The sequence below is a fragment of the Epinephelus fuscoguttatus genome, linkage group LG19, assembly GCF_011397635.1.
Source record: "Epinephelus fuscoguttatus linkage group LG19, E.fuscoguttatus.final_Chr_v1".
In the NCBI taxonomy this organism is placed as follows: domain Eukaryota; kingdom Metazoa; phylum Chordata; class Actinopteri; order Perciformes; family Serranidae; genus Epinephelus; species Epinephelus fuscoguttatus.
Window position 1 is genome coordinate 7,038,282 of NC_064770.1, and position 27,349 is coordinate 7,065,630.

At 40.3% G+C, this 27,349-nt stretch overlaps 1 protein-coding gene across 3 annotated transcripts; it reads left to right on the plus strand.

Annotated features, from left to right (window-relative positions):
* Positions 1 to 871: 871 nt before the first annotated feature.
* Positions 872 to 27,349, plus strand: copz2 (COPI coat complex subunit zeta 2). 3 transcript variants are annotated; one of them, XR_007447864.1, is made up of 10 exons: positions 872 to 977; positions 8,739 to 8,807; positions 10,491 to 10,575; positions 11,583 to 11,674; positions 14,701 to 14,756; positions 16,683 to 16,760; positions 16,934 to 16,985; positions 17,201 to 17,313; positions 19,383 to 19,421; positions 26,117 to 27,349. XR_007447864.1 is itself a non-coding variant. In XM_049561265.1 (10 exons), the coding sequence occupies exons 1-10, from the start codon at positions 960 to 962 to the stop codon at positions 26,162 to 26,164; spliced, it is 570 nt and encodes a 189-aa protein (XP_049417222.1). In that variant the 5' UTR covers positions 872 to 959; the 3' UTR covers positions 26,165 to 27,349. The 3 variants fall into 3 exon arrangements, 2 of the variants coding, with proteins under 2 accessions (XP_049417222.1, XP_049417223.1); XM_049561265.1 differs by lacking the exon at positions 17,201 to 17,313 and adding an exon at positions 22,545 to 22,577; XM_049561266.1 differs by lacking the exon at positions 17,201 to 17,313.

The following is a 27,349-nucleotide window of genomic DNA, read 5'->3' on the forward strand; positions in this document are numbered from 1 at the left end:
AGCTCCCTCTTCACTACAATGGTGTGGCACAGTGCCTGAATCACTGCAGACACTGCACCAAACCGCCAATCCATCTCATGCTCCATTTTACCTTCACTCATGAATAAGACCCTGAGATACTTGAACTCCTTCACTTGAGGCAGTAACTCTCCCCCAATCACTATTAGTGTTAGTATTAGTATTATTTTGTGTCTACATGTTTTATCCATGAAAAAAAAACCTTGGGTAAAAATATTTTAAGAGAAAGCTTGCTATAAAGACTTGAGGCGAGAATCGAGAGGCTAGAGTACACCATTCATCTGCATAATGGAAATAGGAGCCAGTTTTATATGCAGCTTGCTCCATATAAAGGGCACTTTCCCCTCACTTTCCTTGGTTTGGTTCATATAGTCTGGTGTGAAATCCATCAGTTGAATGCTGACAGTATAGCTGGACCAAGACCACCCGTGCTAGTCTCTGTCCAGTTTCACTGGTGTCCGATTTTAGCATTAAATCCACCTGATTATCCCTTTAACAAAGACTCGAGACTTGTCACTTCCTAAAACAATGAATTGGTCCCACCTCTGCAACGGGCTAATAATAGTTTGCTCTATCAGGTTTGGCCACAGAGACAATTAATAGTTGTAGTTTAGTAGTTTTTATGGAATTTGTTGAAATATGAAAATAGAGAATATCATAGCCTCATTGTAAAATCATGAACATAACGGTGAACTGAAAAATCACAGCAGCCTCGGAAGGAGAAGACTTTTATTTTGAAAGAGCCAGAGAGCGAAAGGATAAGACTGTCGGGAGCGCGCTCTGCTCTGGACTGACCGGTTGGCTGCTGCGGGAACGGGCGCGCGCCCGGGCGGCTCCGTAAAAAAAAAAAAAAAAAAAAAAAAAGAAAGCGGTGATCTCGGTGTGACAGCTCAGAGCTGTCCACGTCAACACACCGAGCGAGCACGGCGGCGGCGGCAGCGATGGACTCCACGTCTCTGGTGAGCCTCTCCGCCGTTACAGCGGGCTCCGAGCCGACACCATGAGTTTGGGGTTCGAGGGGTTTTATTTGCTCGGCAGTTTGTGTAGTATTTTATACTCCGTATATTAGTGCGCGAGACATTTGTTGCATTATGGCAGTTTCGGTGGTGGGCATTACCGGAGAGGGAGGTGGGGGCAGGAACGGGGCTTGTCTGCAGATTGTTCATTAACCAGGAACAGGTTTGATTTCTTCTTTAATTCATGAATGTGTGCGTGATCCGGACTGTGGCCGTCATGTTCTGTGATGTGGACGCGCAGGCCTGATCTGGTCACAGTGTTTCACATGCAGCCAGCGCGTCTGTAACACAGCTTTTTTTCCTTCTATGTGTGTAAAAATAGTCCAGATTGTGTGTGCTGGTTACAGCGCGACAACTTGTTAGGGTGTTAACTTAACTCCATTACAATAGACTGGGTGAGCCACAGCTGTTATCCACTTATCCACACAGAGTCCAGTGCAGAGCGCAACAGGACACAACTCTAAGCCGCGGCTTCAGTTCTGCACGATCACTTCACTGTCTGCAGTATATCACACACGAGGAGAAGTTAAAGCAGCTCTGTGGGTTTAAATGTCTGCTTATGTTGAGCATATGTGCACGGATCGGTTGACGTGTAGAGCAGAGTAGGTGCCACGTCCACTGTTCTCTCTCTCTCTCTCTCTCTCTCTCTCTCTCTCTCTCTCTCTCACTCTCTCACTCTTTACTCTCCATCTTCTCTCACATTTACTCCAACGCTTTGTGCCAATGTCTGTCTCTTTCTGTTCACTCTCTCTCAGTACTGCAGTACATTTACTCAAGTAATGTACTTGAAGTATTTTAATTGACTACCGCCATTTAATTCCACTCCATTACTGAGGTAAATATTGTACTCTAAGGGACTGTTCGTTATTTATTAGGGGGGAGGGGTGGTGCCAAAAGGGGGTGGCATGTCCAATATTTTTTTAAGCACTGGGAAGGGACTCATGTTTTTTTTTTTTTTAAATTTTGGCCCAGGAGAGGGGCTAACAAATTTAAATGGTTGCATTTTGTATTTATCTTACAGCCAATTTTCAAAGCAAACATGCTGAAGTAATTTTTGCTTTGAAAAATCGCCAAAATTACACCATGTGTCATAGCCAGAAACTGTAAAAACAGCGATTATCTTTTTTTGCTTATTTGTTTGTGTGTTATTGACAGTTCAGTTCATATTTTTAATTTCAGAGAAAACTTGCCTCCCCTAAGCCGCTCCCAGGCTTAGGGGAGGGCGCTGGCTCGTTGTAGGTGCTTTGGTCCTGCTCTGTACCACACCCAGACCATTTTGGAGGGGGTCTGTCCGCTGAGGAGTAGTGCACTTTTGTTTCTATGATTTACTTTACTTTACTTATTTTCCTTTCTGTAAAGAGGGAGGGAGGTAAGCTTGGCCAACCCTAACCCTGGTCAGGTAGGTAGGGACAAAACCAGAAATGATCTGATTTTGAAATTTTTGACGGTCTTTGGAGACAGTACAAAACAAAAAATAACCAAATTTGAGTTTAAAACAGTGATATTTCATCAAAATCACTTAATTCTACATCTTATTTAAAATGTGGCCCAACATAAACAGTTTGCATGCACTAACCAGCTTGCACGACAAGAGTAAAAACCCAAGGCTTTGTTTTTAACTCCAGGATTTCATCACTAACTTGCAATTTTCAAACATCAAAGGATATGTTATAAAAATCTAACAACTAATATATGGTGGAGGGAGGGTCGTGCATTTTCTGCCAGTCACTCATGGAGGCTCAAAAAACAAACAGAAAAAAGAAACAAAGTCACAACCCAGCCACCCCCCTTCTCTGATAAGTTATGAACACTCCCTAAGGTATGTGTAACTTAAGTACAGTACTGTGCTTAAGTACATCCATGATGCTGCTTCTACTTTAGGGAAGTATTTTAATTTTTACTCCTCCACATTTATCCGATAGTTACTTTACCACTGAGTGTTCCATATACAAAACATAGTATTACTTCGCAGTACTCAACAGTAATTCAAACTAGCTCCACCTAGACCCCCCAACGGTAAAATTCTACTTTGACGTTCATGCATTAGTAACAATAGTCAAAAATATAATATGCAACATTATACACTAACACTTCAATGGCCCACTTCTCTGCACTACATTTATTTTTGATATCTGAAATGCATTTTTCCTCCATAAATAAGATTTTTTTGGGGGATGCAGAGTGCTTTTAGTAAAAGGTCTGAATGTGAGGCACTGTTGCTGGTTGGCTGGGCCCCTTGTGTGTGGAGTTTGCATGTCCTCTCTTTAAGGGTTCTCCAGCTTCCTCTCACAGTCCAAAGACAGGCATGTCAGTTGGTGACCAAATTGGTTGTAGGTGTAATTATGAAGGGTTGTCTGTCTCAGCCATGTGATAGTCTGGCAACCTGTCCACGATGTACCCCACCTCTTGCCCAATGTCAGCTGGGATAGGCTCCAGACTCCCTGCAACCCTAATTAGGATAAGCAGCTAATGATAACGAATGAATGATGAATACAAGATCTGAATACTGTTTCTACCAGTTAGATCAGCTCCACCTTGGCCAACTGCAACAGTAAGATGCTTTTTACATGTTAATACATGAATGATAATAATCCAGAAATGGAATGTGTATTCATTTAACAGTGCAGCTGCATAATGAGTACCTCTACATTTGATACATTAAAGCAGCATTATTTGTAAGAAAAAGTAGCACATTCTCTCTTTGAATGCATCTCATATAACATGTCCTTGCTCAAATGAATACACTCAGGGCTTTTGCCTTTAGAGTCTCACTTGGTCTGGTTTATGACCAGCAGCTTGGTGGCTGAACTGACCTGAATTAAGCAAACTTTAGATATCACTGTGTAACTGACATCACACACTTCCTGCAGCTCTCCCTTTGTTGTCCCGAGCCCCTCCCACCAGATGACCAGAGGCGTGTGTGTTTTCAAATACATTGATGTATTTAGTTTCATTTCATTGTCGAGATCTCTCTCTGTTTATCAGACCACAACTTGGACAAGAATTAGCAAACTAACATTTGCCACCTCACTGTCCCTTTGCCTTGCTCCTCACTGCTATGAACCGCTTCCCAGGGAGAGCGTGCCGGCTGCTTGTATTTCTTTCAACCAATCACAGTCGTTCTTGGCGGTGCCACAGCAACAGTGCGCTTGCAAAAATATTGCCGGGGGGAAACAGGTTTTGGTGTAACACGCCCACAAAAATATTGCCTACAGGACGCGAACCATGGCAGAAAAATGGCTACATTCCCGCAAGATCAAACACCGCAAAAGTTAGTAAAGGATGTGTTGAAAACTGCAACCAGAGGCGGTAGGGCGGGACTTCAGCAGGTGGCTCGTTCCGCCCAATGAGAGGCTGATCTTTGCAGCGAACTTCCACCCACTCAGACTAGTGGCGGGGTTGAGGTGGACGACACACTGTGGTGCGAGGCTCCTTCTAACATTAGCCAAACATGAATGTAAGGCCACAGCCATGAGCCTTTGGCTGTGGTTGGCAGTTGCTAAACTGTTAGCGACATTCTCTCTCCATCTCCAAAATGCTTTACAAATTTTGACACGTTTTATTTCATGTATTTTCAGACTCTCTTTTAGGATCTTGTTTTGATTAGTCTGTCTTCCTTTTTTGGGTTGTTTGTAGTAAAGTCAGTTGTTGCCAATGCTGGAATAGCAGCTGTCTGTGGAGGATTTAGGGCTGACCCATAATAGTTGACCAAATGTTAGTTGACTAGAAAGTTCATTAGTTGCCAAGATTTTACGGGTCGATTAGTCGCAGAAAAACAAACAAAAAAAACAAACAAACGTGAAACTCTGTTAGCAGCTGCACCTTGTCAAAACAATAATAATCAAAACCTATATGACTGGACAATGTGGGAATTTAAGGAGTCACGTTAATTTATAGGGCAGGTAACTGTGCTTATTCCAACATGTTGGGCAGGAAATCCAAAGTGTTGGATCATTTTGAGAAGGTGAGGGACGAACCTAAGGTGATATGTAAACTCTGCAGGCAAACATTTGTCTATCGTTCGTCGACTACAAACATGATTTATCATCTGAAACATGGAAGTAGCTACATGCCCATTAGCCACTTAGCACAATCATTACTGCTTCATATTGACCACACAGATAGAAGTGCTTATCTTCGTATCAAACTCTTAAATAAAGCAGATGTGTTTTTTTTCCCCCAATATGTCAGACTATTCTTTAAAGATATTTCTCTTTCTCCATTCGTTCTGGAAGAATAATGCTTCTTCCTGTTTTGTGCCATAAATCTTTTTAAATAGCATAACTGTTAGTCATCTGGTTCTGCTTAGCAAGCAGAAGGAAGCAAAAAATGTTAGTCTGAAAGTCTTTTATTGCATCATTTAATTCGCTTTTATGGAGGCTATTGTGAGAGAAACAGACCTGAAACAGGTCTCAGCTACTGTTACTAACTGCCTACAACATCCCGATTGTATGTCGTGTCCATAATGTTGTAAAAAATCAAAAAGTAAAATTGCTGTTTAGACAACTGCCAAGTTCAAATTACAAGAAGCTTTGATGTTGTTTTTAGTGAACTGTCTCCAGACATTTAAATTGGTCTTCTGGTTTTGTCTGAATCCATGACCTACTTAGAAACATACACTCCAGAGAAAATCATTATGTTTAAACCAAACAGCCAATTTTTACATTTTAGGCATTTAGCTGTCATGCTGATCCAGGGTGACTTGCAGAGAGTCAAAGAAGCTTTCACCTTTTAGATTCACAGTCCTTCATGTTGGTTTGCAGAGAACACATATCTCCAAACAATGCACAGTCTCCTCTAATTTCCCCACTTATTCACATTTTTCTGACATTAACAATATGCTGTTACATTTATTAGCCATTAAGCTGAAAGTCCTTTCAATGAGTGTGAATGAGTGAGTGAATGAGAGTGAATGTGTTCAACATCACCCATCATCTTATGAAAGGAGCTGCTCCCCTGAGGACAGGGCAGGTCCAGGGACCTGCAGCCGATTGCACGAGCAGTTTGGAATTTCAGATTCAGTTATAGAGAACACTAAATATTAAATTAAAACCGCACAAACTAGTTCTCATACAGTGATTGACAATAAAGATTTAGACCTAGCTATAATGGTTGCACAATGGACTGAGCCAGCTGACTAAACTAGCATGCTATCATACAAACCATTTAGAATGAAGAGTAAAACTTTAAAGGGGGTTTTTCCTGGGAGACAGTTTATCCAAAGAGCTCTCCTTCTCTGCAGAACAGATGGACCCAGTGATCAGAATCATTAAAACACTAAATAAAACAGATTCATGTTACAAAATCAGTGTTTCTCCTATGCTGTTTGGCAAGTTGGAGACAGGCTGCTAGCCCAGCACCTGCCAATAGGCCCGTTTCCACTGAAGAAGTTCCTGGTACTATTTGGAGGGCAGGAACTACTACGGGAACGTCCTCTCGCTCGACCCTCTCAACTGCCTTAGCGGTGTCTGTAATAACTTACTAAATGGCCCGTGAAAAAAGAAAAAAAAAATTTCCAGCGGATGTCTTAGTTACAACATGATTGAGCTATCTGGAGTAGTTTCATGTCGTATCCGACAATGGGAGGCTTTTAACAGATGACGTCCTGTTATTAGCTTTGCCGCTGCTGTTAGCTGTCCCTGTCAACTGCAGCCACTGATGCTTTCTAGACATCGTGATTTCCCAAAACGGAATAAATACCACACATAGCAACACAAAACTGCTTTGCTAGCTCAATCATGTTGTAACTAAGATATCCGCTGGAAAAAATATTTTTTTCACGGGCCATTTAGTGAGTTTTTTTTACATGGCGGAGGAAGCTATATGAACGAGCTAATCCTCGTGTGCTGAGTTTTAAAAATGTCGGCTATTCTGTTGACATCACATCCCTCCTTGAGTATATCCAGTCAGCACCAAGTAATCCCCAAGCCCCAGCCGGGAGTCTTTCGGGGCCGTTCTGAGTACCTACCCCAAGGCAGGGACTTGTTTAGCCCCCGTAAAAGTTCTGGAACTCTGTCCTTCGGGGGTGGTTCCTGAGGTGGAGACACGCACCAACGGCCCCGGCCCCGTAAAATTACCGGGGAAACGGGCCTAATGTGTGCTTACATTTTTCTGTGGTAATTTAAGATCCTGACGATCAGGAGGTTTAATCGGAAGCCAGATTAACCGCAGAGGTCTCTTCCTCTCAGAAACAAATGGACCCGCTGATTTAAACCAGTTAAAACACTGAATAAAGAAGTTTCACTTAAAAAAAAATCCTTGTGTTTCTGGCGCTCTCATTGTGGAAGGGTTGCTAACTACAGTGGCCAACATGAAAATGCAAATGGCCCTATTTGGAGCCAGTGTTTGGTTTGTCCATGCCGGACTACTGTAGAAACATGGTGATGCAACATGACAATCTCCGCTGATTGCTTTTGATTGGACGGCTCTGTGTTTCCTAGCAGCTGACTTACACATACAGGTATAAGGTTTTCACTAGCTTAGAAAAGTCTAAAGGTTTAATGGTGCAAGCCGATTCAGTAAATGATGAGTTTGAAACTAGCTTGTAGTTGATAAAATAATCTCACCACATGGTCCATTAGAGTATTTTTTCCAGAGCTTTTAATAATGTCACATGAGCTTCATCAGCAGATCAACTTTGCCAAGTTGTCACTGAATAGTATATGTTTAAAATTCAATACTTAGAGCACTTCAGTGACTTCTTGTAGATGAATCACAGTGTAAAAATGAAGTCCTCAAAGCTCAGTCGACACTGGACCAAAGTCTAAGATACTGCATAAACATAACTGTGCATAAATAAAGTGGGTTCCTCTTCCAAAAATACCCCAGAAGAAATGACTTTCAATTACGGCAACCTCATCAGTCAAAAAAAGATATTAGCCTGATGATTATTTTGTGTTCTAGGTAGAATGTATTTGGTGATTTTGACATAACAATATTCTCTTTTAGTGATCACAAAATATTTTTTTTTGCATTCAAGAGAAAACGTTTGTGTTACTATTCTGTGATCTCTAAACACGTAGTTAAGTTCGCTATGAATAAAGATCACAAAATAATTACTTATCTACCGCAAAAAGTGATTTTGTACCCACGGTTCATCCCTTCAGGCTCAGGGAATGTCACACCAGCATATTGCCTGAGACACCTGAAATACCTTTTACTAAACAATGGCTGGTAGATCCAAATACATCTTCATGCTCAACATCATTTTCATCCCTTGTAACCAAATCAAATAGTGAATGTTGTAAGTTTCTGGTCTAAGTTCTGTGATACACTCTGACTGTGAATCTAAGCTAGTCAGTGCATAACAGAACTTTGTCCCGGGTCTGAAACTCATCACAGGAACGAATGCACAGATGGATGGAAGGATGAATGGCCAGGAGAATGGATAATGTCTCTGGTCATTTCCACATCTGGAAGTGCAAAAAAAACCCTGCATGACCAACCAGAATGAAAAGTCTGCAGACATGAAACAGATGAATGTAGAAACTAGTTGGACTGGGTGGCTCGTGTGTGTATAAGGTGTTACTGGAAGAGCAGGCTTTATCTGGATAATAAAGGTTGATTCAACACACTGGTCAGGTGTGGGAGGATTGGCATTGACTGTAACATTATGAAGTAGACCTCTCCCGGTCCTACATGTTTCCCTGAGGTGACTCAGCACAGCTAAAATATTTAAGATGTTCTTTCTGTTTATTGTTGCAGGAACCTTCCCTTTACACAGTGAAAGCAGTTTTCATTCTTGACAATGATGGCAACAGACTTCTGTCAAAGGTAAGGTTCAAGTGTTTTAGCCAGTTAAATGCACATTACCCCACCTTACTTTACAGCTGACAAACCAAAGCATCATTTCATTTATTGTGAAAATAAACATGTTGTGACTGGAAACTTGCTTCAGTTAGGTAATCCATACATTGGTTCTATCAATGCTGTTTTCCTCACAGGGGTTTCAAATGATAAGTTTACAAAAAAAATCTTAAAGAAATAGTTCAGTATTTATAAAATGCTCTTATTTGCTTTCTTGCCAAGAGTCAGATGAGAAGAAGATTGATGCCGCTCTCATGTCCATGGGGTAAATATGTATCCACTACCAGAAGCCGAATGAGCAGCACTGTTAGCTAGCTAGCTCCTACAAGACCCAGATGGTGCACAATGCAGTAAATTAAACAGTAGCAAACTTAACCTGTAGACCGTCACGTGTAACTGGTTAAAAAACACAATATGTTGGGTGTAATCGGTAACACTGGTGTTAGTATGAGTTTATTGACAGGTGGGAAATTTTCCTTACTGTGGCATCCTAGTACCCCTCAGCACCTTGAAACACACTTCGATGTGTAAAATTAGCCGTGAGCTTTTAATCCAGCTCTGATTGGGCTGAAGAGGGAGGAGTAAACAGAAGCCCTTTTTAGACAGGAATTGTGCAAATTTGCAGGAAAGCCCAATCAGTCTTCTTTCAGCATTGGCAGTATAAAAATAAAATCGGGGAGTGCAGCAAAATGCCGCCTACCAACTTTTGTTTATACAGAATGCGCCTTTTTCGGGGCAATGGGGGGTGTGAGCAAGTAACAAAAGGTGTAGCTCAGCGTGTGACGTAAACAGTGACGTGGGAGAGAAGCCGCGGCTAGTCAGTCCTTCGGCGATTCTCTCATAAGTTGGCCCGTCCTTCACCGTTCCCATCATCTGACGTTAATGGCCTCTTCATTTGCGAGGGCAAGGAGGGCGCGCAATTCCTTGTCTTCCCAGTTGCTCATCTTTACAGTGTCTGTCAGGTTTGCATTTCCCTCTTGCTACTAGCTGCTCCCTAATTCCTGCTATCAGCTATTTCCTGTTTATCCACCATCAGTGGCTCGCACGTGCGGCATCACCAACAGCTCCTCCCACATGTCTTCAACAGCCCCTCCCGTCGTGGAAGGCCGCCTTGGTCTGTTCAGACTAAAAGGGTTCCGCCAATATGACTACCCTATGAGGCGGAAAATTGTGTGTCTGAACGCTCGCAGCTTGCCGGCAAAACGGCCCAACATTCGTGGAAAATCTGGCAGTGTAAAAGGGGCTAGTGAGGCTGGTATCAGTTAAGATTCAATTTCAAAGAGCAACATTGCTGCATTGTTTCCTGTCAATTCCTTGTGCATTTTAATGCAATTTGTATCCTGTGAGAGAATGGCGGACTCCGCCACTGACAATTAAAACTACTACTTGCTATTCCTTGGAAAAACAGCTGACTATAAATGGTATCATAAAAAGGACCTGATTTTGTGAAAATGTAAGGGATTATAGCATTAATGGCGTAAAAGATCCAAACCCCAGGTATCGTCTCCTGGGACATTTAGAGGAGACGTAGCCATACAGTGCCATCAGTTCTTACATATTCTGTAGTTACAGCCCAGAGGGGAATGAAACTATTAACCCAGCAGCATTACTGCCAATATTCATTGACTGTTTGATGTGTGTGTGTTTCAGTACTATGACCCTGAGCTTTACCCCTCCATGAAGGAACAGAAGAATTTTGAGAGGAACATTTTCAACAAGACACACAAAGCTGACAGTAAGTTCCTATCTGCCTGTTTCTCTTCCTGTGGCCGTCCCTGTGTATTGTACTGAACACTCACACACGTCTCCAGTGTCACCTGTTACACATTCTGCCACCTAGTAGTCCAACACTTGTACGTGACACTGGCCTAAAGTGTTTTTTATAGTAGCTTATTCTCCACTGTGGAGCCACGCAATGCTGCAGTCATACTATTCTAGTGTGAACCCTGAACATCAAGGAAATTGTGACGTTTGGATTTTCTGTTAACTGTTAAACCAGCTGTACATTTACTTAGCTTTTCAGAGAGGCACTGCAGAATACGATTCATTTTCAGGGGAAGTACGATTCCAAGTTTCACACAGCTGATACCTGAGTCTCTACCTCTGGCCTCCTTATCACCCACCCAGTATATTCCTCCTTTTGTTCTAAACTCCTCCTTCATTCCTCCTTTTCTTCTCTTTATTCTCCCATGTCATGCTATATCCCCTCTCCATCCCTCCCACCTCATCTTACCTTTGTCCTGCTCTTCCCTTCCTTTAAGGCATCCCTTCACTCCCTCTGTTCCTCACTCCTTCCCTTTCTCCTCCCTCATTCTACAACTCACTTTCTTTTTTTCTTTTCCCCTCATCTCCTTTCTCCTTCTCTCCTGAGTTTATCTTCCTCTTCTCCTATCTCCTATCATATCATAGATTTCCTTCCTTCAGCTTGCTTCTTGCCTTTCTTCATCCCTGTCTGTTTGTCATTTCTTATCCCCCCTTCCTCCATCCCCATTCCCTCCTCCTTGTGTCATTCTTCCCGTACCTTATCACTGTCTTTCACTTTCTCTCTTTCCTGCTCATTTACTTCCCATCTTTTCCCCCCTGCTTTAAATCTTTCTACTTGTACTTGTTCTGCTGAATGTATTTTTGTGTTTTGTTTTGAAAAGTGAACTAAAGAAAGTCATTATATGAATAAAAGAAAGGTATACCTGTCCTTTTTTATATACTTATCCCATGCCTCTCTTCTTCTTCTTCTCTCTGTAGATGAGATAGCTTTCCTGGAGGGGATGACCATCGTCTATAAGAGCAGCATAGATCTCTTCTTCTATGTGGTGGGAAGTGCTCAGGAGAATGAGGTAAGGGTGGTGAATGTAGCTTTCTCTGCCAAAACAACATAAGCTCAACTACAGATTTTTTAATAAGGGATGAGTCAGTTCCTAAAACAGCTGGTCACAATACTCAAACTGAGAGAAATAGCGCATTTGTCTGGGACTATTCTTGGCGGTGGATTAATACACATTTATGTGGGACTGAGTTAAAATACAGTACAGTTTTTGGACAATAAGGAGAAACTAGGTCATAACCATCCTTAGCCTTTAATTTGTGGTAGATTTTTCCTCAAACTTCTCATTTAAATGCAGCTGTCTTGTTCTTGAATTTGAACAGTGCAATTTTACAAATTAAATCACTCCTGAAAATTGATCAAATGCTTGAATTGAGCATGAAATCAATCCCTTACCTTAATATAAGTCATTTAGGAGTTCAGATTGAAGGGTACCTATATCTATACTGTCATTTTGTAATACTGAAGTTTTTTCTTTTTTCTTTTTTCTTTTTTTTTTTTTTTTTAAATCACATCCCTGATCCATGCAGAGAACTCATTCAAACCCCACAATATATTAAAATTTTTTGATTCATTTATTAATTTACCCCAGATTATGGGTAAATCTATGAAATACCTGGATACTGAAAAAGAAACCTTTATGTCGTGTACACACCAAACGTGATGCGAATTTGCGCAAGTTTGAACGCTAGAATATTTTGTGTTGGCTCACTTCATACGCTTGAATAACTCGTGTCATATGCATATCGTACATCCCCAAAGGATCTCAAAGCTGACTGGTAATGGTGGCACGAATTGGTCGCTGAAGTTCTGATTTTTCAACTCTCCTGAATAAGCATATGATGCGAAATTGCGCTACTCACTTAATTCATGTATTTTGTGTTACTCGCTTCGTGTCCATCATGCCGCCTGGTGGGACTTTGCGTCCAATCACGTCTTCACATTGACTTTACATGTAATTCACCCATGCAAATTGTTTTATTTGCGTCCAGTGTGAACACAACTTTGGAATATTAATTTGCACCTGTAAATCTTTTAGGCCCCTAATGTAAAGTTTAAACCTTAATAACACATTAAATTGGTAATTAATGCATATGTCAGACATTTTACATCAATGTGTAAATAAGGGGGAAAGTAACAATTTGGTAATTTAATGATTTTGAAATTAAGATTTGGTGTTTAACCTGTTAAAATTCATGGACAAATCACCGCCCTCTTTACCATAACAAACTCCTTGATTTGGATGGAGGTGTTGAATAAAGGAATAATTAAGGCCATATTAAGAAACTGTTGTTTTACAGTTTGGAGATGTAAAGATAATAAATTAACAGCTGGTCCAAAAAGTTAAAACTAATAAAATTAAATGACCGGCAGGTGGCATTTATAAACTCACAGGCACCAAAAGGCTCAAGGTGAAGTTCTGTAGTTCTTTATTATTACCAATGTGAGCCTGAAGAGATGAAGCTCCCACTGGTTGAGATTACAGGGACTGAAAATGACTTAGCCTGACAGGGATGCTAAATAGAGCTAAAACAGAAAGGTGGTAGGGCTTCTCTAGACTTAATAATAATTTTAAAAAAAAACACTATTAACATCTTTTCCTGTGAATAAATTCTTAAAGGTACCTGTTAATAAAAACTCTGATAAAGTTCCCGTACCTTGCAGCGCCAGCAGACAGACACAGAGATGATCTGGTGAACATAGTGGAGCATTTAGCAGCTAATGAGACAGATATTTCTATCTCAGGAGTTGGTAGAGACCAAAAACAGAGCTAAAAGAGAGTGAATATTGGATTTACATTTATCAGTTAGACACTGTCTGCTGGATGTGTAAACATCCATAAACGTGTAAAACTCCCAGCTCAGACAGTAACCTTGTAGTGTCACTTTTGGGCACTCAGGGATGGCATGGTAAATGCATAGTACTCGTACTCGTACTTGTCGTCCTCCGCATATGCCAGTAGCATATGCTTGTCTCAAAGATTAAGCCATGCAAGTCTAAGTACACACGGCCGGTACAGTGAAACTGCGAATGGCTCATTAAATCAGCATAGTGTATTTTCAAAATAAACCTTTGTGTTAAATGCATACCATTGTTGTAGTGCTGCTACAGTGCACCTCGACGACGCTCCGCCACTTTTTAGCTAAAATAAGTTAGGGATGATGTAACACAAGTTAAATAACAATAAAATCAGGGCCACCTTTGGCTGTCTGGCGGGTTTGCATCTACCAGTGCTGGCTAGCTAATTAGCACTGATGACAATAACACTGGCCCACTTCCAGACATTGAGCATTGTGTTAGTTCAGGCAGGACATAATGTTAAACCAAGCTTACATCCAAGTTACATCAGCTGATCTCAAACAGCTGCTGCTCTCCCTGCCTTAGGAAGTGTGCGCTCTTTGCCTCAGGCTTTCCTCGTATGCACGTGGAAGGGCAGAGAGATGCACTCTCTCCACTGTAGGCTTTCTGTGCAGGCCCGAGAAAGGCAGAGAGGCCCTAGGACAGTGCCATACCGCCAAATATACTGCATTGGAAATAAAGTTTCCCTGACTAAAGTGGTCCTGACTGAACAACATTAATTATTATTATTATTATTATTATTATTATTATTAGCTAATATTTGCAACGTGATGAAGCTGTTCATAAAGTTTGTCTAACATTTGATTGTTTGGTCAGTCATAGTTGACTAATGTCTGTAAACAGTGGTTAAACATTGGTTAAATAAACTTTGAAATGAGCCACAACTTAACCGTGCACTAAATGCATACACGTGCGTCGTAGGTGTGCTCCAGTACATAAAGAAATAGCACTGCACCCCTGATGCATACAGTCTTGTTTCAAATGAAACTCCCAACATGGGTTTACTTCATTTTAAGTTTACCTTGGAAGGTTGAGGTAACAAAAGTGTGTGGTTAAGTTTAGAAACATATTGGTGTGGATTAAAATAGGTAAGTTTTTTTGCTAACGTAGTGCAAGTGACCATAAAACTGATCAATGCACCTTCTAAATAAAATGCTGTTTTTATTTTTCTCTCTCTAGCTGATGCTGATGTCGGTACTGAACTGCCTGTTTGAGTCCCTCAGTCAGATCCTCAGGTAAAGTATGTTCTCTCATTGAGTCCAAAAAAAGTGAATGAGTGAAAGCAAATGACCATTAATGATAATTGCATCTGTATCTGCAGCCCTAACATATAATCTCACAATATCGCTCTCCAGAATGCTCCTAAAAGAGACATGCTCTTCTATGCTTCAGTTATGCTGGAGTGACAATGACATTTTTCAGACTCTTTTCTGTGGACATGCACTATCATGAAATTAAAGCATTATCATGCATGTGGCCTCAGCATCATCAGAGCTAATAGTAATCCACATTAACACTGCCATCCTTTCACCAGAGCCTCTCAGCCTGGCAGGGAGATAATGAGTCTCCATGTTGAATTGGAAATTCAGCAGTGTGAGTTTTTCACCTAAAAGAAAATCGTGATTTAAGTAAAATGATAATGTTTGACAAACAAGTTGGCTGAATGACGACACAATGACACCCAGGCCTCGTCTTTAAATATTTATTTAACATTTCAGAAAGCCTCAAGAATAGTTTGTAAATCCGTGTGTGTGTGTGTGTGTGTGTGTGTGTGTGTGTTGCACACCAGGATCCCTCATTGTTGACTGCAACATTATCAGCCAAACAGCAGCTGATGTGGTTGCCATGGGAACCGATGCAGTAGTAATGCAGAATGTGAGCGACGTGGAGAGATTATATTATTATACAATATGAAAGATTATGGGCTGTTCTGAGTTGCACAGTGCAATATGTAAATGTCCAGATCACAGTGCTACAATATAAAAGGAGTGAAGCTGTTGAATAATAAATGGTCTCTGTGCAGGCCTGTTCATGTTTGACCCACTGTTACCACACAGTGAACAGATTCTTAAGGAAACACATACTGTTGTGTCTGTTAAATTAGACTCAACATTTTAATTAGAATTTAGGTCATAGAGGACATGACTGTTACATTAAATGAACAGTTTGACATTTTGGGAAATGCTTTTGTGAAAGTGAGACGAGAAGATTGATATCACTCTTATGTTTTCATGCAGCCATGTGACAGAAAAAATGTCGGCATTGTACGTTTCTGTAAACCAGGAATACATTTGCATGTTATTATGTAGCTAATAAGTTGAAACTTTACATTTGAACAATGCTGAGGTTAACATGGTTAGGTTTAGGCACAAAAATCACTTGAATATGGTTAGGAAAAGATCATCTTTTAGTTTAAAATACCCTGTTTTGGCTGGAAAACCAGCATTGTCTTGGTTAAAAAAAAACGACAACCACTTTCCATGGCATTATCCCTGCTGGCAAAACAGGCACAGTTTGCTACAAAATACCCACGTTTGGTGCTTCAGTATGCTGTGCAGTGTATTTCTGGTGACATTTTGGTCGCTTTATTCTGACAGTAGTACATGAGATGAGAGAGAAATCCTTTGCCTCCTGTATTGATCTATTGTACAGATCTATGGATGAGAGGAGCAGTTGCTGCAGAGGCAAGAGAAAGCTAACTTTTAGCGATGAATTGATAAGTTTCACTTTCACTGCACCTGGCATTCTGCTGCTCCATCTGTGCCCAGAGTACGATCTGTGCTCCGAGAGCGTGGTGCAATAAATAACAGAATTGTATATATATTCCAACAGGGCTCCAGTTTCAAAAATAGAAAATCAATATGTGGTGGCGGATGTTGTTATTGTGGCAGGGTGCTACAAATTGATGAATATATGGGTAACTCTGACTTGAACAAGGTCAGACTTCGTGTTGTCTTGTTGTCAATATCAGCAACAAATCCTGTATCGTGCATCTCTAGTGTAGGTGTATCTTTGATTTTTGGATTCAGGCTAGCTTTTCTCCTGCTGCTTTCAGTCTTCACGCTAAGCTAAGCTAAGCTAAGCTAACTGTCATCGGGCTCCAGTTTCTCATTTAATTCATTATAGACAGGATTGGGCTGATTGCTGTGCTTTTTCTGCAGGAAAAATGTGGAGCGGAGGTGTTTACTGGACAACATGGAGGGAGTGTTCTTGGTTGTGGATGAAATCATTGATGGAGGGTAAGAGAGTTTACATATCAACTAGCTTACATTTATTCTTAGTGTTGATTAATTCTTTTTTAAAAACAATTATTTAGTTTACAAAATGTCAGAAAATTATCACAGAAATACTTCCTGTCCTGCTTGTGCTGTACCTGAACCCTGATTGGTTGTTTTTTTTATCCTGTTGCTAGGGTAATTCTGGAGAGTGACCCCCAGCAGGTCCTACAGAAGGTCAACTACAGGGTAAGATGACTGTCAGTCACTGCCAACTACCAATCACAAAAAAATTGTTTATTGATTTGAATCACTGGGAGGTCAAGTGGGGAACAAGTGTTAAATTGTAAAGCAGCTGTTTGGCCTGTTCAGACTGTAGGTTCCCACAGCTTCTGGCCTACTCTTACCTGCTTTACCTTTCTTTCTCTCCTTCTCCCTGTCTCTCTTCTTCTGATTGGTGTCAGCTAATGTCAGAGCCAGCCTATGGCTTCGTCCTGTTTGATTACATCACCGGTAACGTAGAGGGACAAACAGACAAGAGCCAGCTGCTGTAGACAGACAGACAGACACACAGAGGGTGAGAGAGAGAGAGATTAAGAGAAAGATAGTGAGTTCAAGAGAGAATGAATGAATGAGAGTGAGATAGAGACAGTGAAGGGATGAAGGAGGGATGGGTGAGACAGATGAGGTAAATGCATGGTGATAGAGCATGCTCACTAACAGAGAGGCTTAAAACATAAGGCTGGCATTTTTTTTAACTCAATTTCCTAACTTATTACTCATATTACTCTAACTCTTGAACTTTGACTTTCTGGTGGAGCTAAAGGAAGGGTCAGGTGATCACCAAAGTCTTTTATACATCACACCAGCAATACTTCTACCAGAGTAGGTTCTCATGACCACGCCCCCTTTGAGGGAAAACAACCCAGCGGCTTGGACTTTGGCTCCAACCTTAGACCAGACCGACATTGCCAAGGCCTTGTCCCTTTTTGTCGAGAGAGAAACTAGGGATGCGATTTTATCAGCCACACATTGGCCAATATTTGCCTTTTTGACTGCCATTGGCCTATCAGCAATTAAGATGATGGTGATTGATGATCATCAATGGCAGTGACCTTTGTTTTTCCGTTGTTTCACATCAATTTTGTGCAGGCTAAAAAGCAGGACTCCAGACTAATGGTATCCCGTTTACCCAGGTACAATAGCAAAGGTGTTTGGGATAAAAGATCTTTCCTGGGACGCCATGAGGGTGAAAGGATGCAGTTAACTCATTACCAACATGCCGGGGAACACAGCCTATTGTTTGTCTGATAATACTACACTGTGAACGGATCCGTGTTGACATCAGCAGGAGGAGAGCTAATTAACGTTAGCTCTTAGCAGCCACTGAGTGGAACTAACAGCTAACGGAGGTTGCTTTGAGTTACATTATGATGCATTTAAGCTCTAATCAGTAAAAACGAGTATTGGGCGAAGGTAAATTCAAATGTAATCCTATAAAATGTAGTTTATGGTGAGAGCCTTGAATAAATAAAACTGTTTGAAGGAGAACTTTGTTGATGTTTTTACGTAAATATAAAATAGATGTCCGAGAGGGCATTCTGGTATATTATGTGCAGTAAAGAGGCTTCTGAAGTAGTTCTTCAAAAATGTTTTTTTATGTGACAGGTTATTTTAAAGGTTGTTTCATAAATGTGTACTATTGAATTTGGACTCATTCAAAGATAGTGTAATGAAGGACTGAATTACTTTAAAACAGTTTCAGGATCTTTTTTTTCCCCCTGACATAAAAGGGGAAGTCAATAACAACAACAGAAAATCGTTGCATCCCTAAAAGAAATACACCATCACACTGGTAATCGAGGAATGGACACTTAATTGTTGACACTAACTATAAGCTAGTTTATAAGTCAACACTCATTTTTATACATCTGAAGAAATTCTATAAGAAAATTAACAGCTTGGCAACCAGACCAGGCGTCTAATTGAGACAGGCCATGTCAATATATATAGCCATTACGCGCTAGTATAAGGGACTGGGCGTTTAATTGGGACAAGGCTTTTAATTGAAGTTTTACAGCATTAACGTATCGTGAATGATCAGGTTTAAGCAAGGTTGCAGAACAATTAGTAGACATGTCTATAAAACAAGCAGTTATTTAACAAAACTAAATGCATTCAGACATGTCAAAATGTCAACAAAACACATTGAATTGCATTGACATCAATAGGATCTTAGGATTTCTGTCCTTGAAAAGGGGGCAGGGCTTTGACATTTTGCAAAGTACCCACATGTGCTGGTCTGGTCTAATGTATTGCTTGGGGACCATGATTGTCTGTGCAAAATGTCATAGCAATCCATCCGACAGGTTTTTCAATTTGCACCGGTGTGGTAGACAGACAGACAGACATTAACGACCCTAGAGCCACTAGCATCACTGTACATTCCGATATGAGCTGTTAACCAGCGTGCTTGGAGTGTCACTTATCTCTAGTATGTAATGGGGTTTCTACTGATCCAATGGTGTTTGCAGTGCTCTGCTTTTGTATTGTGCATGTGTGTGTGTGCGTGCGTGTGTATCAAGTCGTTTGCATGACTTTTGGATTTTTGTCTTGTACACACAATGATGTCGTTTTATTTTGCAGGCGGATGAAAACCCATTATCTGAACAAAGTGTGGCCCAGGTAACACACACACACACACACACACACACACACACACACACACATACATACACATAAATGACACTGATAGACACCGATGTACACACATGCATATCACATACACACAAAGCATTACTTTATGCACCTTATCTTTCCCAGCAATTAGGTCTGTTGCTATATTTTGTCCTCTAAAGTCTTGTCCAAACAACAAGTGGGAATATCTCTTGTGTCGTGTTGCTCGATCATCTCGTGTGGGTATTTTAGCAAATATTTCACCGATTTCACAAAAACCTACTTTCTATAAATGCAACATGACAAACATCAACTACTGATTATATCACTGCTTCGGCACAATGCCAGATCAGGAACTATGCTATTATACTACAGTTAACAGTCATGATCACTGGTTGGAATGCATTGATGGTTTTGTTTTTAATGTACAAATTAGTTAATTAATAAAAACAGTTAGTTTCATTATTTAAACAAAGATTTAACTTGTAGCACCAGTATAAAGCAACACTGTTCTTGTTTTATGAAAGAAACAACTGGCAACTGCTACAACACAAAGTAAGTTTGTTAATAATGGTTAGTCTGAGCCATTTCTTCAGATTTTTTTTTCTTTTAAATAGTTTGACATTTGGGGATTACATTTCTAAAGCTCACTAATTAGCACATCTTGTGCTTTTACTGTTGTTACAAAGTTTAAAAGTGACAGGTTGTGTATGAATTTGCTGAGTCAAAATTTAGAGGTGCTGGCAGGTAAGAAAGTGGGTTTCCCAAATTGGCGAACTATTCCTTTAATCTAACATCTGCTTTGGGCCTCCACTTTAGGAAGAGGTTATGTGGATGAACTGAGATCTTAGATCTGAGAAATGTGTTTGGTTTGATTTTTTCGAGGTGAAGAGACCAAAGCAGATCAAGTAACAAACAATAAAAACTAGGGATGCACGATAATATCAGCACATCATTGGTATCAGCTGATATCAGCTTTAAAATGAACAATCAGAATCGGCCAACATGCTTTTTCTTTTTTTGTACAATGACTTAATATTACATCTACTGAAAAGCATTTTATTTCATATCTCCACCTGCTGGTGGGCCATCATGATAAGAATATGCATGCATAATATGATGTTAATTTCACTGCAGAAGAGACTTGATGATCACTAAAATTAGCTGGGGAAAAAATCAATATATTGATGTCGTCTCAGCCAAATAAGTTGTCGGCATATCGGCATTGTGCATCTCCAAAAACTCCAAACACATTAAACACAAACATTAACGTTCAGATACATGCGGATATAGTTACACATTCACGTGACTACTCAGCCACTCATACAGACACACAGTGCTGGCAGCATACATTGCATGTTAATCTCATTTCTGTTCTGTTATTAACATGTAAATCTTTCAGCTGCTTCTCTCTGATACCATTCTCTTATAGTAGAACAGAGCTTACCTCCCACACACTCTGTTCAGTGACAGAAACACACTGACAGAATGATTGGTAGCAGTTTGACATTTGTCTGCACATTCACCAAGGAGCATGCTAATGCTTTAACTCACCATGCATGTTAAAGGGTCTCTATGCGACATTCATGATGCATTCCATTTGCATTGGGAAGTTGGAATTTCTGAGCTCCCAATTGTAAATTTCAACCGCACTGAAGTCCACTTTCAAACTTAGTAAGTGAGAGGCACCTCACCAATCCCGATTTTAAATTCCAAAATGGCTGTTCCACCCAGCAAAAGTAGCAAAAGCTGTAGTAAGATACTTTTCATAAGCACCTCTGTCTTATTTGTGTCTCATTAAAACACACACATCCATGCAGAAATGTCCCATCATCTTCTATCTGTGGACATGTTTCTATGGTGTTTGTGTGCAAAAATTCAGCATGAACTGAATATCTTGGTTTTCCGACCTGTTGTACCGGAACACGATTGGGTTTGACGTCATTCCAAGCTTTGTCCGAGGCAAAGGGAATACCGCATCATGTTATTCACACCGGGCATGAATAAAACAATTCATGTGAGTGAATTACATGTAAAGCCAAAGTAAAGACATGATTAGATGTGAGTTCCCGCTGGGCAGCCAATGGACGCGACGCAAATGACGCAAAATATGCGAATCAAGTGAGTAGTGGACTTGTGTGTCATACACTTGAAAAATCTGGACAGTGCTGCGATAGCCAACCAGCACTGAGATTCTCTGGCAATGTATCGCGCTGAGGATGTACCGGCGGATGTTTATTAACTGATTCAGCAATTTCACGTGTGTGTGATGCAAGTTATTAGTACGTATGAAGTGAATCAACACAAAATGTTTTAGCATTCAAACTTGCGCAAGTGACGCATCGCGGAAATTTACACACATCAGAGCGTATGAGTTGTCAGCACATGGTTCTTAACGTGGAGATGGCTGAGCTGGCCGCTAGCAGCTAATGGTGCTAACTCCATAAAGAGCACTAAACAATATCAACAGTACTGACAACGCTAACAGTGTTACCTGTGGGGGAGCCAGATGGTGGGCGCTACGCTTCTGTGGCGACGTTGTCCAAATTTATCAGTGCAGAGCTGGAGTGATGAGCTAGCCAGTGGTGTTCGAACCGGCTTACCACAACAAAGCACAGAGGAGCTCGGTTTACCACACACACAGAGGTCACGTGACTTCATTCTCTGCTCAGAATGCCATATCTTCCATATCCATATCTTCATGTAGCAAATAGCTGTTTGCTGCTATAGAAATGCTCTGAATGTCACCTACAGAACCTTTAAGGAAGCAGCTAGCTTTGCTTTAGCTCCAGATGACCAGACAGCTCTTAGAGGCTCAACTGTGAATGAATGGACTGATGGATAAAGAAAAAATGGATTACAGTAACAACCTCGAAAGCACCGTAGCTCTTTAAATACTGGACAAATGATCAGAGAGCTCTTTTTTTTCATATTTGATTCATTTTTTAATAGCACTCTATTTTCCTGATGTGCTTCTTTAGCTGCTTCCTGCTTGTGTGCAGGAATGAACATGTGCATGGACATGTTTCTGCGCTCGCTTTTAGAAGTGTGTGTGTGTGTGTGTGTGTGTGTGTGTGTGTGTGTGTACTCATGCTCTAAGCTTTTCTCTATCTGTTGCTTTAACCCTAACAGCACATAACAGAGAAACTGGCTCTGACCACTAACGTAAGTGCCTACTAACTTCACAGCCATGACATACTGCAACACACAGCATGTTCTACTGTACTGCACACCACATGCTGTAACACTACACTGCCATAACAGTGGCATGCAAAAGTTTGGGCACCCCTGGTAAAAAATTTTGTTTACTGTGAATAGGTAAGTAGAAGATGAACTGATCTCCAGAAGGCATTAAGGCAAGTTAAAAATGAAAAATGCTTTTCAACATTTGAGCAGAATCAGTGTATTATTTTTGTTTTGTACAATTTTAGAGTCAAAAAAAGGGAAGGAGCACCATGCAAAAGTTTAGACACCCTAAGACATTTGAGCTCCCAGACAACGTTTACCTGGGTCTCAGACCATAATTAGCTTGTTAGGGCTATGGCTTGTTTGCAGTCATCATTAGGAAAGGCCAGGTGATGCAAATTTCAAAGCTTTATAACTACTCTGACTCATGAAACCTTGTCCCAACAATCAGCAGCCATGGGCTCCTCTAAACAGCTGCCTAGCACTCTGAGAACTAAAATAACTGATGCCCACAAAGCAGGAGAAAACTATATGCAGGTAGCAAACTGTTTTCAGGTAGCCGTTTCCTCAGTTTGTAATGTCATTAAGAAATGGCAAGTTCAAGCTGAGGTCTTGAAGACCAAGAAAACTGCTTGTAGGATTGTTAGAAAGGCAAATCAAAACCCCTGTTTGACTGTAAAAGACCTGCAGGAAGATTTATCAGACTCTGGAGTGGTGGTGCACTGTTCTAGTGTGCAGCGACACCTGTAAGACTGTGACCATCATGGAAGAGTCATCAGAAGAAAACCTCTCCTGTGTCCTCACCACAAAATTCCACGTCATTCTGCGTTGCAAAGGAACATCTAAACAAGCCTGATGCTCTTTGGAAACAAGTCCTGTGGACTGATGAAATTAAAATAGAACTTTTTAGTGCAGTGAGCAAAGGTATGTTTGGAGAAAAAAAGGATTTCATGAAAAGACCACCTGTCCAACTGTTAAACACGGGGTTGGATGGATCATGCTTTGGACTTGTGTTGCAGCCAGTGGCACGGGAAATATTTCACAGGTAGAGGGAAGAATGGATTCATTTAAATCCCAGCAAATTCTGGAAGCAATTATCAAACCATCTGTAAAAAAAAAGCTGAAGATGAAGAGTGAATGGCTTCTACAACAGGTCAATGATCCTAAACACACCTCAAAGTTCACAATGGACTACCTCAAGATGTACAAGCTGAAGGTTTTGCCATGACCCTCACAGTACCCCGAACTAAACATCATTGAAAATCTGTGGATAGACCTCAAAGGAGCAAGATGGCTCAAGAATCTCCCGCAAACAAGAACGTGAAGACCCATAGCTGGTTACAAAAAGCATTTAGAAGCTGTGATAGTTGCCAAAGGGAGTGCTGCTAACTACTGACCATGCAGACCATAGCTTCAGGCCCTTTTCCTTTTTTCTTATTTTGAAACTGAAAAAGATTGAAATTAAAAAGTAATTCTGCTTAAAATATTGAAGAAATGTGTCATCTTTAATTTCATGCCTTTTGGAGTTCAGTTCATCTTCTACTTACTTAACTGCTCACAGTAAATTAAATTTTGACCAGGGGTGCCCAAACTTTTGCAAGCCACTGTATAATCTTTGGTGTTTACTGAGCACAGGAGTCTGTTTGTTCTCTCTCAGGCAATATATAGTAAGTACCCCTGAAAAATGTCACCAAGCCTGAAGACAAATGTCCTTCGACTCGCTGTCAGCACACAGCAGGGGTATGAAATGGATGACTGTAGTTAAAACACTGGAAGATAACTGAGTGAACACACACAACTTAAACCTCAGCAACCAGAAAAAAACTGTCTGATAATGATGACACTGATGATAGCTATAAGAGGGAGATTCATCTCTAGCAGATGATGAGACAGGAAGCGATAACAACATTATACCAGCGGCTGCTGCACTGCGGGGGTGTGCTTATCAGTGGTGGAGGAAGTACTGAGATCCTTCCTTAATGCTGCAGTTGATAACTTTTATAATAAAATAACTTTTGTCATATTTACTAAAACTGTCACTATATTCACGCAGCACTACATGTGACAGATAATCTCTGAAAAAAATCCTCTGCCTATTCTTCGCCTTGCAACGCTTCTAATGGCATTTACAGATGTGAACAATCAGAAGCAGAGTCTCTAATGCAATTGTTAATCATGCTAATCAAAGTTAACTGACAGTGATTGACATGATTGATGATTTTTGCAGATTCTTTGTCTCATGCCCTTCTTTAAGAATATAGTGACTGTTTCAGCAAATATGACAAAAAGTTATTTTCAGAAAGGTTATCAGCTGTAGCTGTAAGGGAAAAATAGTAATGCTGCAAAATAGATATACAAATCACTCCTTTACAAGTAAAGTCCTGCATTTAATGCCACTCTTGTAAAAGTACATAAGTAGCCCATTATCAGCCAAATGTTCTTCAAACTTTAAAGTAATACAACCCATCATGCAGAAAATGATATTTCAATAAGAGCCAAAACACTCTGTGCACCAGTTACTCAGTAAGTAGCACTTAACAGATGAAGGCAGCAGTGGAACTCTGTATGGGACTGATATGACTGCATATCCCAGAATCCCACATTGCAGTAAGTATTATTATCTGAGCGCCGTCTGCCCCCTGCTGTTTGAATGAGGAACTACAGCTTCAGTGCTGAAAGGAAATGTCGCTCGAGGATGACACATTCAGTACAAACTGACATTGATCATGAAAAGGCCGTGAGACGGGAAAAAGCACACAGTTTTTAAACTGATAAAACAAGCAAACAGATGAAAAAATTCAGTTGCAGTTTTTAGCGATGATTAAAAGCAGAGGTGAATGTAACATTTTTAGCCTGTTTTTGAAAGTAGCCTGGAACACTTAGCAGACTGCTCCCGAGAATGATGTTTGTCAGCACACATGTAGAGTTGTAATTCAAAAGGCAAAATGACTCAGACATTGTTCTGTGTCTGAGAAATGATCATTTTAATGATTATAAACATACACAAACATTAGGCTGACAGATGGAATAATATGTCAACATGGCCCATATTTACTGATCTTTTAATAAATCGTTCCTGTCAACACTAACCCTAACTCTAACCCAACAACAACAACAACAACAACAACAAAACATGTTGTAGAATGTGTGTATCACGGTTCCTATCCCTGTTGTACTCTTTAAACACAGTGACAAGAAACTCAGTTGTCTATCCATGTGCTCAGTCTGACATTTAGTGGGTAAACAGTGGTACTACAATGCTGTACAACTACTTTAAAAGTTCAAACTTAAATTACTACACTGCACTTAATTTACTCCCATTGCATCCACAACTCAGTTACATTCAGGTCAATGAGTTCTCCTGTGATGACAAAGTCTAAAAATCCTTCCAATCAGCACCAGTCACAGACCATATTTATCTGTATTATATTTCATATTTAATGTTTTTTCCCAACTTAAATTTACTTTATTACATCATGCTACATTATGTTACACATCTTTTTCTTTATGTTTTCCAGGTTCTGCAGTCGGCCAAGGAGCAGATTAAATGGTCCATACTGAAATGACTTGGACCAGACAAATGTAATATTCTCAAGAAAACATTTTTAGTCCCAAAGCTATTTTTTTATAGTAACACACTAAAGGGAAGGTTGTTACAAGCCTGTAGGCCAATAAGCTTATAGCTTTATATAGCAATTAACCAGCCAGTAATAGAATTAGGTTTCTGTGTGTAATGGCATCTTGTTACATTGTGTGTGACATGTAATTAATTTATTTGGTTTTGGATTGATGTTGGTTCATACTCGTGTAGATTTGTCATGAGGAAACGAAGGAGGAAGTGAAAGCTCGGCTTTCAGTGTCCAGCTGTGCTTCTGTAAAAGGCAGTTAGTACCAAACTAATCAATGAAAATACTGGAAGTCTGATCAGCGATCAGTAATCTATTGCTTTTATTTGGGTGGAGCAGGATTTTCCACTCTTATTTACTCAAAACTGAATATGACTTTGGGGTTTATTTGCATATACTGCTAATATGCATAATTTGAAAGTTACAGTTTTTTTACACAACTTTTTTTTCCGCCAAAATGTTACACATGGAACAACTGGGCTAAATCTAGCCCATGATAGGATGCCAGGTCCCCAGACCACTTCCTAATTCAAAACAAAACAAACAAAACACCAGCAGATACTCGCAAATTCAAGCTAAAAAGCTGAATATCACATAAGAAATTTTTACCACATTATTTTCCAGGGGTGGTGTTAAATTCACTCACACACTGACATCATTTGTGCACTGAAATGCTCACTTTTGTTGTTCCTTACATGACACTTGCAGTACATGTGTTTTGTAGAATTTATCTGAAGACTGTAAAGGAATGTAATGATGCCTTATGACACTAAACAACTATTCTAGCACCATGTGTACGAGGAAACATGTTACTGTTGCACTGTCAGCAAAACCCTCATTTTCCTAAAGGTGGAATTCCCTTATAAAGGTAAATTAGTATCTGTACAGATAATTGATCTGTGAGTCAAAGGGACCTTGAAGAGTTCTAAAGAATTATGTCTATTTTCTGAGACTGAAAGAGGTTCATAGATATTAATTATTTTCTTAGTTGAAAAGAAGAGGAAAAAGAAAACCAAAGACACTGTTTACATTTGGATGTTGTTGAAACAGACTGCATGGTGTCAGATGTAGGGCGTTTTGTCTGTCCACCATATGTGACACTGATAATAAAATATTTGTCCTGGA

Coding starts and splice junctions, on each gene's coding strand:
- copz2 (XM_049561265.1), top strand. Junction 8,808..10,490: donor GCAACAGACTTCTGTCAAAG/GTAAGGTTCAAG, acceptor TGTGTGTTTCAG/TACTATGACCCTGAGCTTTA. Junction 14,757..16,682: donor TCCCTCAGTCAGATCCTCAG/GTAAAGTATGTT, acceptor CTTTTTCTGCAG/GAAAAATGTGGAGCGGAGGT.